Source organism: Danio rerio, chromosome 7 (genome assembly GCF_052040795.2).
Source record: "Danio rerio strain M-AB ecotype USA chromosome 7, GRCz13ab, whole genome shotgun sequence".
NCBI lineage: Eukaryota > Metazoa > Chordata > Actinopteri > Cypriniformes > Danionidae > Danio > Danio rerio.
In genome coordinates, this window is record NC_141027.1 from 19,565,425 (window position 1) to 19,583,350 (window position 17,926).

The 17,926-nt window shown below is 35.1% G+C and overlaps 1 protein-coding gene across 2 annotated transcripts; it reads right to left on the reverse strand.

Annotated features, from left to right (window-relative positions):
• Positions 1-1,171: 1,171 nt before the first annotated feature.
• Positions 1,172-17,157, reverse strand: man2b2 (mannosidase, alpha, class 2B, member 2). Of its 2 annotated transcripts, none has more exons than XM_087260822.1 (19): positions 16,975-17,157; positions 16,761-16,907; positions 15,934-16,039; positions 15,553-15,725; positions 15,312-15,427; positions 13,420-13,597; positions 12,888-13,086; positions 12,604-12,794; positions 11,285-11,468; positions 10,057-10,193; positions 9,685-9,962; positions 9,399-9,590; positions 7,781-8,024; positions 6,663-6,773; positions 5,922-6,114; positions 3,969-4,094; positions 3,652-3,764; positions 2,142-2,262; positions 1,172-1,379 (listed from the first exon to the last, which is right to left on the reverse strand). In XM_087260822.1, exons 1-19 carry the CDS (start codon positions 17,098-17,100, stop codon positions 1,294-1,296), a joined length of 3,021 nt encoding a protein of 1,006 aa, XP_087116948.1. In that variant the 5' UTR covers positions 17,101-17,157; the 3' UTR covers positions 1,172-1,293. The 2 variants fall into 2 exon arrangements, with proteins under 2 accessions (XP_087116948.1, XP_087116949.1); XM_087260823.1 differs by having other exon boundaries at positions 12,888-13,102.
• Positions 17,158-17,926: the final 769 nt, after the last annotated feature.

Sequence of the window (17,926 nt, forward strand, 5' to 3'; positions counted from 1 at the left end):
AATGCCCCTTTATTGTGTGCTCAAGAAGTGTATAATCCATTTTTCCAGTTTTTGCATTCTGACAAGGAGCTGTGCTGTGATGCTCTAGTCCAGGGGTGTCAAACTCAATTCCTGGAGGGCCGAAGCCCTGCACAGTTTAGTTTCAACACACCTACCTGTAGGTTTTAAACAAGCCTAGAGGACTCAATTAGTTTGATCAGGTGTGTTTAACTAGGGTTGGAACTAAACTGTGCAGAGCTGCGGCCCTTTTGGAACTGAGATTGACACCTGTGCTCTAGTCTATACCAAAATTGCATAACCTGAGAGCTCTATAATCGCCTATAATTTTAAATAAGAGTCCAACATACATAATTAGAAAACAAGCTTAGATAAACTTAGAAATATTTGAAAAATTATAATTGTTGTAATCTCATTAGAAAATATTGTGGCCAATCAAAACGCTGTCTATGGTGTGTGTATTAGTGATCCAGAGTGAATCGTCACAGCCTGTGTTTTATTCCTCTTATTCACTGGGATTTTGCACTTACATGAATTACATGAGAACAAGGAAACTGTTGAAAAGTTTTGTCTTCGTAAACTGCAAACTCAAAGTAGTGGCACACCCCTGTTCAGTGTATGGTTTACTCCAATCTCCACCCACTCAATCTCTGGCCAATCAGGACTGCCTCAAAGGCTTTATTAAAGGCACCTGTGTCCACAGCACTATCTGGCTGCACATGGCTGAACTGTGTAGAGGCCTGAATCTGATTTCTTGTTTTCCTGTGTGCGTGTATCGGACCATAAACCACACACATAAAAAGAAAAGACATAAACACCTTTCCTCCTGAGCACAAATCCTTGTTGAAGGTTAATAAATGCAGCTAAATAGAGTGACTAGTCTGTACTAGACAGTTCTTACCGACAGCATCACTGGCTTCAAGGTAGCTAGCTGAACATTCCCTCCTAACTCCTTTTCAGAAACTATAATGCTTGAGGCTTGTGGCATGTCAATTTCCTGCACTGAACTTTTGTTATATTTAGTTCTTCATTATTTGCAATCTTAAAACATGTTATTTGCCTGAAGATCAAACCAAATAAAATTGACAGAAACAAACACAGTTTTTAGCAATGTACAAAAGAAAGAAAATGAGTAAATATTATTATTTTTTTTATATTTTATTTAAATGTTTACAGGAGAGGTTTGTAAAATGTTAAGAATAGATGCTTAGGTGATCAATTTTGGGACAATTCTGGAATTTTTTTCTGAAATTAATCTTCACAGAAGATAACTACTTGCTGCTGCCAGACTGTTTACTAAAAGTAGATGAAGAAGGTTCTGATTTCTTTTGGGGAAATGGTCACATTGAAGTCTTGGGTAACACCACTAAAACCACTTTTATCTGTAAAAAGAGCAAAAACAAACACAATGACACTTTTTCTTTCTTTACCAGAAATTTCTTACCAGATTTATCATCAAAATGTTTGATCTTAAAGGGTTAGTTCACCCAGAATTGAAAATGATGTTATTAACTGCTCAACTTTATAAACTTAAGATGAGTTCATAATATGCAAATTAAGTTATTGATGAAATCTGAGAACTCCCTCACTCTCCATCCAAGGTTTGTGACTTGTTCAAAGTCCAGAAAGGTATTTTTAAAGTAGATTATATTGTTCAACTGGAATATTGTCAAGCTAGGGGAATACTTTTGTGTGCACATAAACCCAAATAACTATTTTAATTAACAGTTTCTCCATCTGTCTGTCAGTGTTCATGACGGTGTTGACTGTATTTGTTTCGAACAGAGGAAGTCATGCGGGAATCAGAGTATACATCAGTGCACAGAGCTCATGAACATGCACCCTATACTGACAATAATGACAAGAAACTTAAAGTCAAAATTTTGTTTTATGTGCAAAAAAAAAAAAAGTATTCTCGTAGCTTCATAACATTCCGATTGAACCATTGAAGACATATGGTCTGCTTTGAGGATGTTTTTTGATGCGGTCTATGGAGGATAAGGGAGCTCTATTTTCACCTAAAATATCTTAATTTGTTTTCTGAAGACAAACAAAGGTCTCAGGGGATTGGAATGAGATATGGGTGAGTGTTTATTTCTGTGTGAACCAGCCCTTCAACAGAAGTGTGATTTTAGAAATATCACCTGTTTTTTGCATGGTTTCATCCGTTTTCCAGTTCCACCTCTGGAGGTCTGATATGTTCCAGGTTCCAGTGAGAGAGCATTCCTGAACCTTTGACACTTTCCCTATGCCCTGCATAACTTCCTTTTTTTGAAGAATGAACGGAAACACAGATGCTTACACAGCAATTTCAGGCACTCATATTATAAAAAAAACATCTTGTATTTTAACCTGAAACATAACTTGACAAAACGGTATTCAAGGTTCCCATTCTTTCATGAACAGCAGATTCAAGGACCTTTTCAAGCATCTTTCTTAATTCCCCCAGCATATGAAGAGTTCAGATGCAAAAGCCGCAAAACGCCACTTTTGCCAAAACTGAGCCAATGACACTGAGTGAATGCTTTAGGCACGTAGTACACCATCAACAAACAGATTTGCTTCAAATCAATCAATTCAGAAATAACAGTTTGTTGGCAAAAGCCACTATATTTAGAGAACCAATCAGAAGACGCAACTCGAATCAAATGTTTTCAATGTAGCAGCACGCTGATACGCCAGCTTTTATGAGGAGACATTTTCAGCTATCAATTTTAAAAGACGGAGTTTGTTGAACTGGATGAGCCTGTCTGACTGTCAGTGAATGGCAAATGAAAATGTCCCTTACCTCAAAACTCTGTGCATTGTAAGAAAATAATACACTTATTATCAGGGGTTACCACAGCGGAATGAACCGCCACTTACTTGACAGATTTATATATTTTAAACTTTTAGGTGTTTTATTATTGGTAAAAGAATTTATTATTGCATCTCTAATGATTTTTTAACTAGTTACACTGTCTTGGCACAATAGGTAGATTTAGAGGTTTTTGCATTAAAAGCACAAGTGGATTTAGCTGGTTTTGACGCAAAAGAAAATGTACCTGTTTAAAAACCAAAGAATTGTCTAACGTGACATTTATGAGAGAAAAAAAAAAACACATTTTATTTCCTAGATAATAACCTTACAATTACCTAAAAAATGAAACTTCTGAACCTAATCAGAGCAGCCTGGTAGAAAATGCTAATTTACATAAGAAGAGGTCTGATTGATTTAGAGGGTTTTGCATCTGAACTCTTCATATGTAGCTCCATGAAACACCTTACTGTACTTAGCATTTCACTTAATACTTACAATAAAATTTCAAAGTGATGATGTTTTAATGTGTCATGTTAAAAAAAAAAACTTCAATAAAATTGTTGAATTCAACACTGATAATATTCAAATGTGGTTTTTGAAATATTGATGAAATGTGCATTTTTGTCAGAGTTGTTGTACAAAATGTAAGATATTTAAATTAAGAATTCATCATTTTTTTGCTGAAATACCATCGTTTCATTTCAAATATAAATCAAGCGCTTTTAAGGACCCAAGTTTGTTTTAAGTACTTTCCAAGCCTTGAATCCATATGCCTTTTATGTACTTTCAAGAAGTGTGGAAATCCAGGGTGATGCCAATATGCCTACGCCTAAAAATGAACAGATGTGAAGTACCTTTAGGTTAATAGTGGTGGGCTGTGACAGCACTGGGCTTTCTCCTTCTTCATACAGGTGTGTGATCCTCAAAAGAATACGATCAAAGTTGACCTCTGACTTTTCATCTCCACCTTCGATAACAATATAAAAAAAAATATTTTATTTTGAACTTAAGCTAAATTTAGATGTGCACTTCATAATACAATCCCTGAATCACATATTGTACGGATTGTGTCTGCATGCTGGCTATTCTTCCTGGGGTCCAACAAATAAAATTACAACTTAACATGAAATCTTTAGCAGTGTCAGCAGTGCTACTGTATACCGTGGCTGACCTGAGCTGTGTTCAGGACTGTAGTTCCAGCCTGGGATGCTGAGGCTCTGCATGTGGAGATTCTGAGGAAGCACAACCGGATGAACAGACGGTCCACTAAGCGTCTCTCTCTGATTCAGTAGCTTCTCTGTGTGTGGAGAAAAATATACACTTCTTTGTTTCTTTAACAGTACACAGCATACTCAAGCACAAAAAAACGATATGTAAAATAAGTATTTTGTTATTGATGTGCAGCAAGCTTAAGATAAATAACCGCTTGAGCATGATTATTCTTCACTTCTAATTTACATTTTATTTTTCATATTTGTTATAATGTGTACTGTACAGAGTTGGAAAATATAATGAATAGACTGCCAGAACTGTCAAGCAATGGTTTGAGGAACATGCTGGGGAATTTCTGTCCATGTGGCTGAATTCACCTGACATGAACCCAATGAAAGGCTTTTGGTTTCACATATGAATGCATGTTTGCTGTACATCACCACACTGCTGTATATAGGAACTTTAAATGTAAATGATTATAACAGTTATAAAATGTATAACTTTTTTATGGTTTTAGCTCAAGTCAAGAAAAATAACCCTGGCATTGAGCTGAAGGAGGACATTTCAATTTTTTCTATTTTCATAAATTTATTTATTATTCATCAGGGGTCGCCACAGTGGAATGAACCACCACCTTATCCAGCATATGTTTTACGCAGCGGATGCCCTACCAGTCGCAACCCATCACTGGGAAACATCCATACACACTCATTCACACACACACACACTACTGATAATTTAGCCAACCCAATTCACCTATACCGCATGACTTTGGACTTGTAGGGGAATCCAGAGCACCAGGAGGAAACCTACACTAACACGGGGAGAACATGCAAACTCCACACAGAAATGCCAACTGATCCAGCCGAAGCTCGAACCAGCGACCTTCTTGCTGTGAGGCAATCGTGCTACCCACGACTCTATTTTTAAAATATATTCATTTGTACTCCTTCTGCTTAGTCCCTGATTTATCAGGGGTCACAACAGCGGAATGAACCACCAACTATTCTGACATATGTTTTGCGCAGCGCATGCACTTGCAGTCACACACACTCCTACTTTATGACAATTTAATTTATTCAATACAACTGTACCACATGTCTTTGGACTGTGGGCGAAACCAGAGCAGCCTGAGGAAACCCACACTAACATAAGGAGAACATGCAAACTCCACAGAAAAATGCCAACTGGCCCAGCTGGGACTTGTACCAGCAATTTTCTTGCAGTTTAAAAATATTTAAATTTCTAATTTTCTATTGCCATTTTACTGTATTATTATAGGACAGTATCTATTGACAAAAAACAAAGAGAGAGAGAGAGATGGGATCGGAAAAAAGGTCTGTGAGTCAGGACTTGAACTAGAGCAGTTGCTCTATATGTCAGTGCACGGACCACTAGACTATTTGCACTGACACTAGAAAACTTTTAATAATCTAATAATCTAATTATCTAGTAAACAGTGAGTTCACCCAAAAATTCTAATTCTGTTAATAGACCCTTTTCAAGTTATGTTTTAACGATTAAGTTCATGATTTAATGATCATCAGCATCTTGCAGTACATCATCATAAACAAAAACCACTAACATTTATATGTATTTCTGTATGTATCCCCCATAGACAGCAATGATTAAGTTGTTCAAAGTCCAGAAAAGGAGCCAAAAACAGAACTCACAATTTTTTGGTTCCTTTTCTGGACTTTAAACATCACAGGACTGTTGCGGTCAATGGAAAATGAGAGATTTCATCTAAAACATCTTCATTTGTGTTTTGAAGGAGAAGAAAGCCTCAGAAGATTTGTAATGACATGAGGGTGAGTAAAATATAACAGAATATTCAGTTTCAGGTGAACTATCCCTTTAACTCATATGATTTTGTGATTTAATTGGAATCTGCAAAGATCTGCAATCTTACGGGGCTGGTCAATGGCCATAACCACTGGTCTGTGCTGCAGCTCCACTGCCTCCTGCTGATAGATGGATGACAATGAATCAGGAGATCCCAGCATCATCCAAAGAACGGGCCGCACCACAGACGAGTCATTCAGGGTCAGGTTATAACCCTGATTCCACTCCTGGTTGTTCCAGAGCCGCCTATGAAGCATCACCTGATAGACAATACAACTGATTGAGAAAAACCAAAAAGACTGACTAAACAGTTTCATATACAGTTAGTCAGAATTATTAGCCCTTCTGGATTTTTAGTCCTCCTGTATATTTTTTCCACATTATCCATTTAACGGAGAGATTTTTTTTCCAACACATTTCTAAACATAATAGTTTTAATAACTAATTTCTAATAACTGATTTCTTTTATCTTTGCCATGATGACAGCACATAATATTTAACTACATATTTTTCAAGATACTAGTATTCAGTTTAAAGTGACATTTATAGGCTTAACTGGGTGAATTAGGCAAGTTAGGGTAATTAAGCAAGTCATTATATAACAGTGGTTTGTTCTGTAGTGTAAAAAATTGCATAAAGGGACTAATAATATTGACCTTAAAATGGGTTTAAAATGGGCCGAAATAAAACAAGACTTTCTCCAGAAGAAAAAATATTATAGGAAATACTGTGAATTCCTATATATATATATAAATTCACGGGAGGGTTGATAATTTTGAGTTCAACTGTATGTGAAAACGACGCTCACTTCTAGCTGACCCTGACTCAGACTGGCCACTCCATGAGCTCTTTCACTGAGAAACACCACTCTGCTGGATTCATCTTCCATGTAGGCCACTCGAACCATTGGGTAGTAATTCTGAGCATGCAAAAACAAAAGATGAATGTGTGTTACATATACAGTAGTCAACATCTGAAGTGGATCAAAACCTTTTATCAAAGTTTTCCTAAAACCATTGAACACCTATTCTTGTCTTTAGGATTGCCTTTTTATTTATAATTTATTTATTTATTCTTAAACATAGCAAAAAACAAAACTCTAAGATAGTAGACAATCAAACAACCCCCATACAACAGTCAGACAACAGAAGAAAGAACAAAAAGCACTGTACATTCAGCACAATTCTTTAGCAGGGGTGTTCTCCCCAAAACTTGGAAAAGGTTGCCAAGTATCTATTGTATATGACCCTTTCATAAAACCTCTAAATGTTTCTAATTGTATGTTAAACAAAACATGGGTTTTGCTTAAGTTATAGTTTTTAGTGGTAACGTCAAATATTACTGTCATCATGGTAAGAGCTTTACCAGCATGGTAATAGTTCTACCAGGCAATTTGTAGCATTCAATTTGTTTATAATTACACTATCCAAAACGTAATACACTTCATATTTATATTTTTTCACTTTTTTTTTGTTTTTCCAAAATCTTGAAAACACTATATTAAATTTCATAATCATATATTAAAATTCAAGCATTTTAGCAACTGCCGAAAACCTGTAACCACTGATCTCCATAGTAGGAAAAACAAATACTATGGAAGTCAATGGTTACAAAGGTTTCCAACATTTTTCAAAATATCCTCTTTTGTGTTCAACAGAGCAAAGAAACTCAAAAAGGTCTGTAACAATTAAAGGATGATGGAATTTTCCTCTTTTTTGTAAACTATAGCTTTAATAGTGATGTAGCAAGTTTGAAGTGAAAACCAAGTGATCTGAGGTAGTTTGAAAAAACTTGTCATTCTGCATTGTTGAAAACAGCTCTGAAAAGTTTGCAATTAGTAAAATATGCAAAAAAAATCTGAGTGTCGACATTTCCTTTTACATCTATAAAATACTGGTATAAATTTTAGGTGTGAAGCATATTTACCCGGGCCACTGTGTTGTTGGCATAGCCCTTATAGGTCCTTTTCATCATCTGATAGCCGTTGTTGTCAGTAAACAGTGTTCTGTTATTCTGCAGACTGGTGCGGGTTCTGAAAACCGTCTCTCTGTTCATCTCTAGAGGGCCCACTTTATAGCTTTGCTCCAGCCTGAAGCAGGACAGGCGACCCTTGAACCCCACCGGCACTCTGGTCACCACAGAGTAAGTGTGGTTTGTATCTTCTTCTTCCCTGCAGAGACAGCATTCGAATTTACACTGAGAACTAATACTAGATGCAGTACTTGTATGTGATGTTTAATGGATGACTGAAATGGGATTACCACCAAATTTGAGTGCATTATTAATAGGGCTGGGTGATATGAAAAAAAATCTCATATAGCGATCTAAGTCATTTTAAATGGTGTATATATCACAATATAGTACAATTCAATCAATAGTATTTATATAGACCACATGTAAAGGGCTATTTATGTTTTACATTTTAAAGTACTCAGAAATTTAATTAAAATGTGATCACTTTATTTAATAAAAAAATTGTGTACAAAATATTATAGATTTTAATGTCAACTTCTTGTCATTGGTTAGATATACATGACAATTGGTTTACTGTACAACACTTCGCTACTTTTAGCTGAATTGTCATCAGAAAGGAAATCATTTCTCAACTGGTAATTTGAAAGTGGGTGTCAATAATATTTTGAGTGGGTCATGGAATGTTTTTGTGATGCACAACTTTGATTTTTAAGGATGAGTTAAAGTTTGCTTTGCTTTGCTTCTGTCCAATGTGGTTCAAGTGAGAGTGAAAAACAATCTCTTATTCAATGTCTTTGGTCAGATAAGATGTTGAAATACAGTGTCCGTGTTCCCGAACTGTCAGCGGTTATACTGTACTCAACAGGCTCTTCAAGTGCGCACATCCAATACATCACACCATTATATAGAGCAAACCATATTATACATGAAACTTAACAGGTGTATGTATGCCATGCAATTTCCAAAAATTACCAAAAAAAAGTATGTTACTGATACAATACTGGCTGATTTGCCTGTTGATTCTAATCGGGAGTTGTTTATGTTTCAGTTGATTAGTTGTATTGTGTAGTATTTACCATTTATTTTATTGTCATTTCAAAGTGGCCCTTTATTTTGACTTTGTGCCACTTCTTTCTTTTTCAGCATGTGTCAAACATTTTGGTGAATTACATTTGTTTTGCTTGGTTATATGCTTGAAAAAAAAATTAATTATGTTCACTTTAACAATGACAGGGCTCCATTTAAATTGCACAAGATGCCATCTGACTTGCAGCAAGTTTTCCATTCCCATTAGATCGCATTTATAAAATAGTAAGTCCAGTAGGTGGCGCTAATCGACAGCAGAATTTGTTCAAAGTTAGATTAAAAGTATAATTTCACAGCTGTCCAAATGTGACCCTTTATACGCATCGAACTGCCAACCTGAAGTTCCGAGCAAGCAAAACATGATGGGTAATTTTGCGTTCTATGAAAAAGGTCTATACTCTGAAGACCGTTTAACACTGCACCGGCAGAGACCAACCAATAGACTGATTTAGGATATCAAAGCAGACTTAATCATTCCAATTACCTGTAGAAATACTGACGAATCTCTGAGATGACCTTTCCTGGCACAATCTCCATAACCACAGATTTGTAAGCAGGAACAGCTGAGCCGTTGGCAGTGAAGATGTAGTTGTCTGAAATCGGCCCTGACTGGACGTCCCCATTGGCATTATACTCCCAAAAATCCTGCTGAACGCGAACTCTCATCTTTTTTGACCTTTAACGCACAGACAAGGCCCAAAATTTAATCTGAAATGTTCGACTGAACAAAACATTTGAGTAATCTGGTAATATATTGAAGTAGAACTTGCCGGTCTGTGATGCTGTGCAGAAGATTTGTCTCTTGGTCAAACATCAGTTTATAGCACTCGTTCAGAACTGGTAACAACTTTCTACCAGTCTTCTTCCACTGTCTCACATTTGTTTTATTGAATTTCACTACTTTGGCCACATGAGTCGCCCCACAGGCAGAGCCAGTGTCACAGGGGGATTGTGGGAACTGTACAGTGTACTTTCTGTACTGCAGTCCACCCAGTTCAACAACGAAAAACAGATCGTAGACAGTGGAAGACTGCATCGATGGCTGGATCTGCAGAAAATGATTGAGTTTTGAGATTGAGAGATGCAATTAAATGTGAATATAAAAAAAAAAAATGAATGGATAAGAACTTATTTTTGGCTACCTGTGCAGGGACTGCCTTTCCATCATCGTCAAGCACTACTGCCATTGCATATTGAACAGAAACATTAACATATGTTGAAATATTCCAGGCAAGGGGGTTGTACACGAAGATATGCTGTTCAGGAACATTTTTTGAGTCTGAAACAACAACCAAGCTGGAATTAGATATTAAAACACTTGAACAAACACTTACTTCTCATTATATTATTAATGACTAAAGTAGAATTTAAAGGCTTGACTAGGTTACTTACACTCTCAGAAAGAAAGGTACAAAATATGTCACTTTTCAAAAGGTACACGTTTGTACTATGCAGGTGGACATTAGTACACTTAGGGTTTAGTTCAATTTTGTACCCTTAATGTACTTTGAGTTACACATTTGTACTTTTTGGCTATTCATTTGTACCTTTAATGACCTGTTCAGAACAAAAATTTACTAGCTTTAAAAGCTACCACCGCAGTGACAGATTTTGTACCTGTATTTTTAAGAGTGTATATTAAGTTATTTGACAACAGCAGCTGTAGCCAATTGAAAAAACTTTTCTCAAGGAGGCAAATAATATTGATGAATATATTACTAAAAAAATAATAATAAAAAACATTTAAAAACTGCTTTTATTTCAGCCATTTTCCTCCTCATTTAAATAGCACTTGAGAAATCTTTGAAAAAACAAAAAAACAAACATTTCACTTCATTTGTATTTGTAATTACATATAAAGTGCTATTTAATTTAATATGAATTATTGGTCACACTTTACAATAAGTTTCATTAGTTAATGTTAATTAATGCATTTACTAACATGAACAAACAATGAACAATACATTTACTACTGTATTTGTTCATGTTAGTTAATGAAAATACAGTAGTTCATTGTTAGTTCATGTTAACTCATGGTGCATTAACTAATGTTAACAAGCATGGACTTGGATGTTAATAATGCATTAGTAAATGTTCAATTATTATTAATAAATGCTGTATATGTGTTGTTCATGATTAGTTCATGCTAGTAAATGCATTAACTAATGAACCTTATTGTAAAGTGTTACCGAATTATTTTTATATTTAAAAATGTAAGACATTATATATATTTTTCTAAACAATAATTAAATCAATTACACATATTACTGTTCAATTAACAGGAAAAGATAAAGACGGACTGAGCACACCGGACGTCTAGAAACCATATTAGAAACCCCTGATTTAGAAAATCTCAATGAAGACATATACCAGTCCTGGCTGTGGTGGGTGTGTTCTTGATTTGGTCATAGATGTCGTTGGATAGGGTCTGCGGAAGCAGGAAAATGGCTGCCAAGAGTTCCTCTGCTCCCATCATGCCTTGCAAGAGATGCTCCATGTACATATCAGCCACTTTGGGAGATTCGGTCCCTGTGATGCCGTCATGATGCTGAACCTGGTAAAAATCAGACCCACCTATCAGAACTAGTCAATCATGTATTGTAATACACAACCAACAAATGATCTCATAGCAGGGTTACTTTTTATTTGGAATTAAGTGCCAAATAAGCATCAACAAAATACTCAAAAGTCAAAGCAACTACATTTATTAAAGGGATAGTTCAGCCAAAAGTGAAACTTCCCAGTTAATTTACTCACCGTTAGTCCATCTGAAATGTAGGTGACCTTTTTTTTTCAGTAAAAAAAATTTAAGAGTTTTTAGCTGCAAATGTTGGGCTTTGATATCCATATAATGAAAGTCAATGAGTGCCATCAATCTTAGATAATACTCATCATAATTACCAACAGCGCCTTCTGATGACTACCTGGGGTCTTATGAAGCGAAACGATCGCATAATGACGTATTCACTGTTGAGTCCATTATCTTTGTTAAACAAACCCAATTGCTTAAGCTCTTGTGTGATTTTGTGCTTGTAAATAATTCATTATTCAGTCTTAGTGCATACTTCAGTATTAATGCTCAGATCTATTTGGCCAAGCTGTAAATAAAAGATAATAAAATTGCAAAATATGTTTAGTTTGTTGCAGTGAGGCATCATTTCGCTTTATAAGACCATAGTGAATCATTGGGAGCTGCTGGTAGAGGTTATGATTTGTTTTTGAATGTGTGTGTGTGTGTTTTTTTCATCTCAAAGTAAAGCACAAACTGACCTCCATTATATAACAAAAATCTTCTTTACTTTTCTACTGGAGTAAAAGCGTCACCTACACCTCAAAACCTCAAATAGGAAATCTTCTGTTTTAAGTGAACCATCCCCTTTAATCAATTTTGTTGCTACGACATAAAAAGGCATTTTGTTGATGTCTATTTGGTGTTCACCCAGGGCTTAAACTGTGCCGGAACACGCCGGATCCGTAACCTCTGAAATCTGAATAAATTAATGAATGAATGAACTTTTACTATTAGAAGCTGGTTTTATATACAGACTGTTGTCAGACAACTGTGTTTACACCCCTTATAAAAGTGATTTATGCATAATAGGTCCCCTTTAAGTTATAAATAGCATATTGCCTAAAGTTGCCCCAAACGGAAATTACAGTAACACAAACACAGATTTAAATCAAGGCACCTCAGAGACAGCCCATCTCAGGGCCTTGAGTTTGCTTAGAGCCCATTCTCTCTGTACTGGACCATCTGGATAGCTGATACGGTATCTAGTGAAGAGAGACTCTGATGCATACAGAAGTGAGCTTGCTCGTCGTGCCACACCTTTCAACACATTTCTGGAGCCGTAAAACCCAGTCCATGCCTGAAACGGCTCTGGAAAATGAGAATAAAACCCCATTCAGCATCATTATATAATCCAGTGAAACCCTAAACACAATTAAAGATGTAGCAATAATAATCATAAACCTGTTGAGTAAGGAAGGAAGTCTTGATTTCCTCTCACGTCCCAGGACAGATTTGTTTGGTGCAGTGTCTGGAAATAATCCTTAAGTGTGGCGTACTGAACTGTAACTCCATACTGGTCACTGTGTGTGTTAATGTAGTTCATTAAAACATCCATGTTTGAGAACTGCACGGATGCGTTGTAGAACTGCTTGTCACAGCCCTGTAAATACAACACACTGTTATAATAGTTTAGTATAATCATTTAGAAAAGTATCAATTCAATTCAATTTAAGCTTATTTCTACAGCGCCTTTTACAATGACTATTGTTTCAAAGCAGTTGATTGCTTCGTTATTGCATTACAAACAATTTAGGATAACGTTACAATCAAATATAAGTTATTATATACAAGCATAGTTAACCTGCAATTGTACAGCATATAGGTGATGTCTATGTGTACATGTTTAATGAAGTGTATTGTGTATTAAGTGTATGTTGTGGCAACTATCGATCAACGCATGCTTTGGTTTGTGGGAGGATGGAGCTGAACTGACCCAAGGCCAGAGAACATGGCTGCTTCTGAACCACTGAGCCCTCAGTCTGATGTTGTCCACCATGGTCTGTGCATAAAGCTCCACAGTTTCCTTGTTCACTGGGAGACTCATGTTTGGGTATTTGCCATCTTTAGGGGGGTCCGGAAACAAGGCAACACCATTCCAGTAAAACCCAGACCTAGATAAAACAATCGTTAATATTAAAAACCTTCTCAAACATTGTGTTTAAATGCTTTCTCTCAGCATTATTCAATTCAAGTTTATTTGTATAGTGCTTTTCACAATAATTATGGTTTCAAAGCAGCTTTACAAAAGGTAAACACATTTAAATAAAATTTAATAAAACATTTGTAATAAAATTATTTATTTCTGTAATTTCTGTCACTATTTAGACTTTGAATTGCATGTAAATGCCAAAACTTTTACCAATTTTTTAAATATTCCAATAAAGTTGATACTATTTGTTCTATATATATTTGCTGAGACTGCAGCTCTGCACAAGACGTTTGGCCAGCGGAGAAATTATAATGGTCATGCCCAACTGAGTGTGGTTTCTCTCAAGGTTTTTTTTTTCTTCACTCTCGCCAATTGGTGAAGTTTTTTTCCCTCTCCGCTGTCGCCACTAGCTTGCATGGCTTGGGATCGGTAGAGCTATGCATTGATGGATTTGCTGCTCAGTGTTTAAGCCCTCAATAGTGACTAATAAACCACACTGAACTGAGCTGAACTGAACTTAAACACTAAATACTGAGCTACACCATTTAAATTTACTATGATCTTTTATGTGAAGCTGCTTTGACACAATCTACATTGTAAAAGCGCTATACAAATAAAGCTGAATTGAATTGAAAATACATAGATTAAATATAATCTATAAATTATATATTTTAAAATTTTCAAATATTTCCCAAGTGATTTTAACAGACCAAGGGAAAAAATACCCAAAGTATATCCAATTATATTTTTGCTGACAAAAAGTATTTTATATATGTTAGATTGGCTGGAATAGAAATATATATTTTATTATATATTTATTACCAACTACTTTACTTATTTATTATTACTTAACTATTTTAATTGCCTGCAGAACAAACCAGGGATTTCAAATAATTTGCATTATCAACCTAGTTAAGAGCATTTCCATGGAAATGTCAACCTTGACATGAAAAAAATCTCATTGACGAGAAAAAAATCACCAAAATACTGAAACCGTTTTTTTAAGATTGTTGCGTAAGCAAGTATTTTACAGTACTTTAGAAATACTCAAAACTGTCTCTGTTAATGTTTTCAAAGGTCACACAAGTGGCAATTTCACATCAGTCACATCCATAAAGGAGAGATGTCACATCCATAATGAAGGTTTTTCATAATAAATGCAAACATCTTAAATAAAATAAATCAAATAATTTTTGTTCTACAGAAAGCTGACTCTTATACTTTTGATTAGCATCGTTTCATCTGGGTTGTGCAGTTTTTTACAGAATTTCAACAAAGCATGTTGTATCCTGTAAACATGCATACCTTTTTTTTGGTCACATCCATAATGCATCTTTATTTTCCTCATATAGTATAGGAAACATTTTTACAGATAGATTTTTTTTTTTATCCCAAAACATTTGGGAAAATTTATACAGATGTTTAAATATATTGCTAACATATACTTTCTCTGCCAATTTCTGTGTTGAGTTTTTACTGCAATTGTCACATCCATAACGCTGGAAATGCTCTTTAAATTGAATTTTAAGCTGAATACTACTATTCTTCATTTATACATAAATGCATACAAAAATACATAAAAAAACAAACATGAATTGACACAAAACTTTAAATGCTAGTGTATAAATTAAGAGAACCTAATAGCAAAAGTCACCAAGTAACAAAGTTAAAATGACCTGTTAGAGAAGGGGATATATGATGGTGTGCAGTAACTGAACTGGTCCATCGTGTGTGTGAAAATCTCCTGCTTTTCCTTCAAAGTTGGAGAACCTCTCCAAACAAACTGCAATTTCTACAAACGCAGCGTTATCACAACATTGAATCAAAATTTGATCTCCATTTACCAATTAAAATTTGCACTATTAACAGCTGTATTCATATATACGAAAATATTCCATCACAGTGACACAAAGGTACCTTGTTTTTCTGCATGTCATCTTTAAGGTCGTAGTCGATGCGAGAGATGAGGTGAGCATCAAACCCTGCCAGGGCGAAGAGGACAGGGGTGGTGGCTGACGCTCCAAAGGGATCTACGTGCCAGGCAAAACGTGGCCGAACACCAAAAGTCTCATACAAGAAGCCATGGCCCTCTACAAGCCAGACAGAAAGAAAGAGAGAAGTAAAAAGCTACTGTATATGGAAAAAAACAACATAAACACAAACAAAAACCACAGTAATGTGAAGTAAATGCCACGTTAAAGTTCAGTACTATGGCAGGACAATATACCAGCACTGCTGCACCATGGTAAGTTTACACACTACAGGTTAATTTGTAAATAAAGTGTGGGGCTGACAAACCTGTGAGTTGAAGAATGGCATCATCCACATCTGTCACCGCCTCATCATGCATCACCTGACCACCGATGATAAACTCCAGACGACCCTCCAGCAGCACCTGTCTCACCTGATGTATCAAAATAAGCCAGCCTAAAACAGTTTTCTAGAATAGATGATTCGAGAGTTTACAGGAGATCACTGGGCAAGAGGCCTGATCTTAACTTTAAATTGCAGCTACAAACCATAAATGACCACTTTATTAGTTTCCAACCTCCTAGTACTGGGCTGGCCCAATGAAGACTCAACTTATACAGTGATAAATGTAGGTTTATTACTATTTTTAAATACATGAAAGTCAAAATACAACACAAAAACATTCATTTCTGTTGTTACATTATTGTTTCTACTCAAAACAGTACTGTGTATTAATGTGTATAATTAATATTCAAGTTAAAATGTTATTTTTCCACTTTTTCATGGATCTTCTAGTAAAATTGGTTTTATATTAGCACATTCAGACTTTCTCTTTATTAACATAATTTCAGAAAAGTATTGTTTGTCAGTTCTAAATAAAGAAATAATTTTGGCACCCAATGTCTATCAAAGTACAACACTGTTCTCATTCAAATAATTAATGTATACAAAATGTTGTTTTGCAGTCATTCTTGCATTCAATTTCAGATTGAATATTCAAAGTAGCGTGGTAAACAATGTAGAGACCATGACACGAGTTGTCACTGATTGAAGGTGCGAATATAAAACCTCAATGGTCCCCTGGGGGTCTCTAAGGGTCGCTTTAGAAAACCACCGCGGTAAACAATAACTATAAATCTATTACGTCCTCTCACCTGTTTCTTGTGCCAATCTGATGCCACATTCGTCCACCAGAGTCGGAAAAACTCCTGTTCAACTGCGATGAATTTGCGGTTTTTGACTCTTGTCAGCTCTTCTACCACAGTGCTGTAGACATTGCTGGCGTATGCGTGCATGCTCTCCTGCACAGAGAAGTTTTACAACACTGACAGCTTTACTCGAGGAAACACACATACAGAACATGTTTACCTGTACTGTGTACACCCAGCCAACATCCATGTGACTGTGTGGAATGACGAAAGCTTGAATCTTCTCGGCTGCATCGTTTTCAGAGACTGTCATGAGCAGTAAACCAAAGAAGAAAGGGAAAATCATCTTCGCCACTTTAGAACATCACAACCGGCGAGTATCAAAAGTCTCATGACTGAGAGCGTGATCACCTGCGCATGCGCACCTTTTACTTCCCTGTTCGCGGGGAGTTTCTCTAAATAACTTTAAATTATATTAGCAAATTAGTTTTTTTATTCATTATTTTTTTATGCAGGAATTTATTTATTATTTATTTGGGTATTTATTTATTCATTGTTTTATTTATGCGGGAATTTATTTATTTATTTAATTACCGTTTTATTTATTAATTTACTTATTTATTTAGGTATTTAATTTTTATTGTTTTATTTATGCAGGAATTTGTTTATTTTTGTATTCTGGTGTTTATCTATTCATTGTTTTATTTATGCAGGAACTCATTTAATTTTTTTATTCTGGTATTTATTCATTTTTTTATTTATGCAGGAATTTATTTATATATTTATTCTGGTATTTATCTATTCGTTGTTTTATTTATGCATGAATTTATTTATTTGATTACATACGTATTTATTTATTTGGGTATTAATTTATTCATTGTTGTATTTATGCAGGAATTAGTTTATTTATTTATTTGGGTATTTATTTAGTCATTGTTTAATTTGTGCAGGAATTTATTTATTTATTTATTTGGGTATTTATTTATTTATTGTTTTATTTATGCAGGAATTTATAAAAAAATTTATTCATCTATTTGGGTATTTTTTATTTATTGTTTTATTTATGCAGGAATTTATTTATTTATTCATTTGGGTATTTATTTATTCTTTGTTTCATTTATGCTGGAATGTATTTATTTATTTATTTGGGTATTTATTTATTCAATGTTTTA

What these genes read in the sequence shown, in the direction of transcription:
- man2b2 (XM_087260822.1), bottom strand. Translation starts at nt 17,100, where the DNA reads ATGATTTTCCCTTTCTTCTTTGGTTTACTGCTCATGACAGTCTCTGAA. An exon ending in GCTGGGTGTACACAGTACAG is followed by an intron (nt 16,908 to 16,974) that starts GTAAACATGTTC and finishes TTCTCTGTGCAG; the next exon opens with GAGAGCATGCACGCATACGC. An exon ending in ACCCACCACAGCCAGGACTG is followed by an intron (nt 10,194 to 11,284) that starts GTATATGTCTTC and finishes TTGTTGTTTCAG; the next exon opens with ACTCAAAAAATGTTCCTGAA.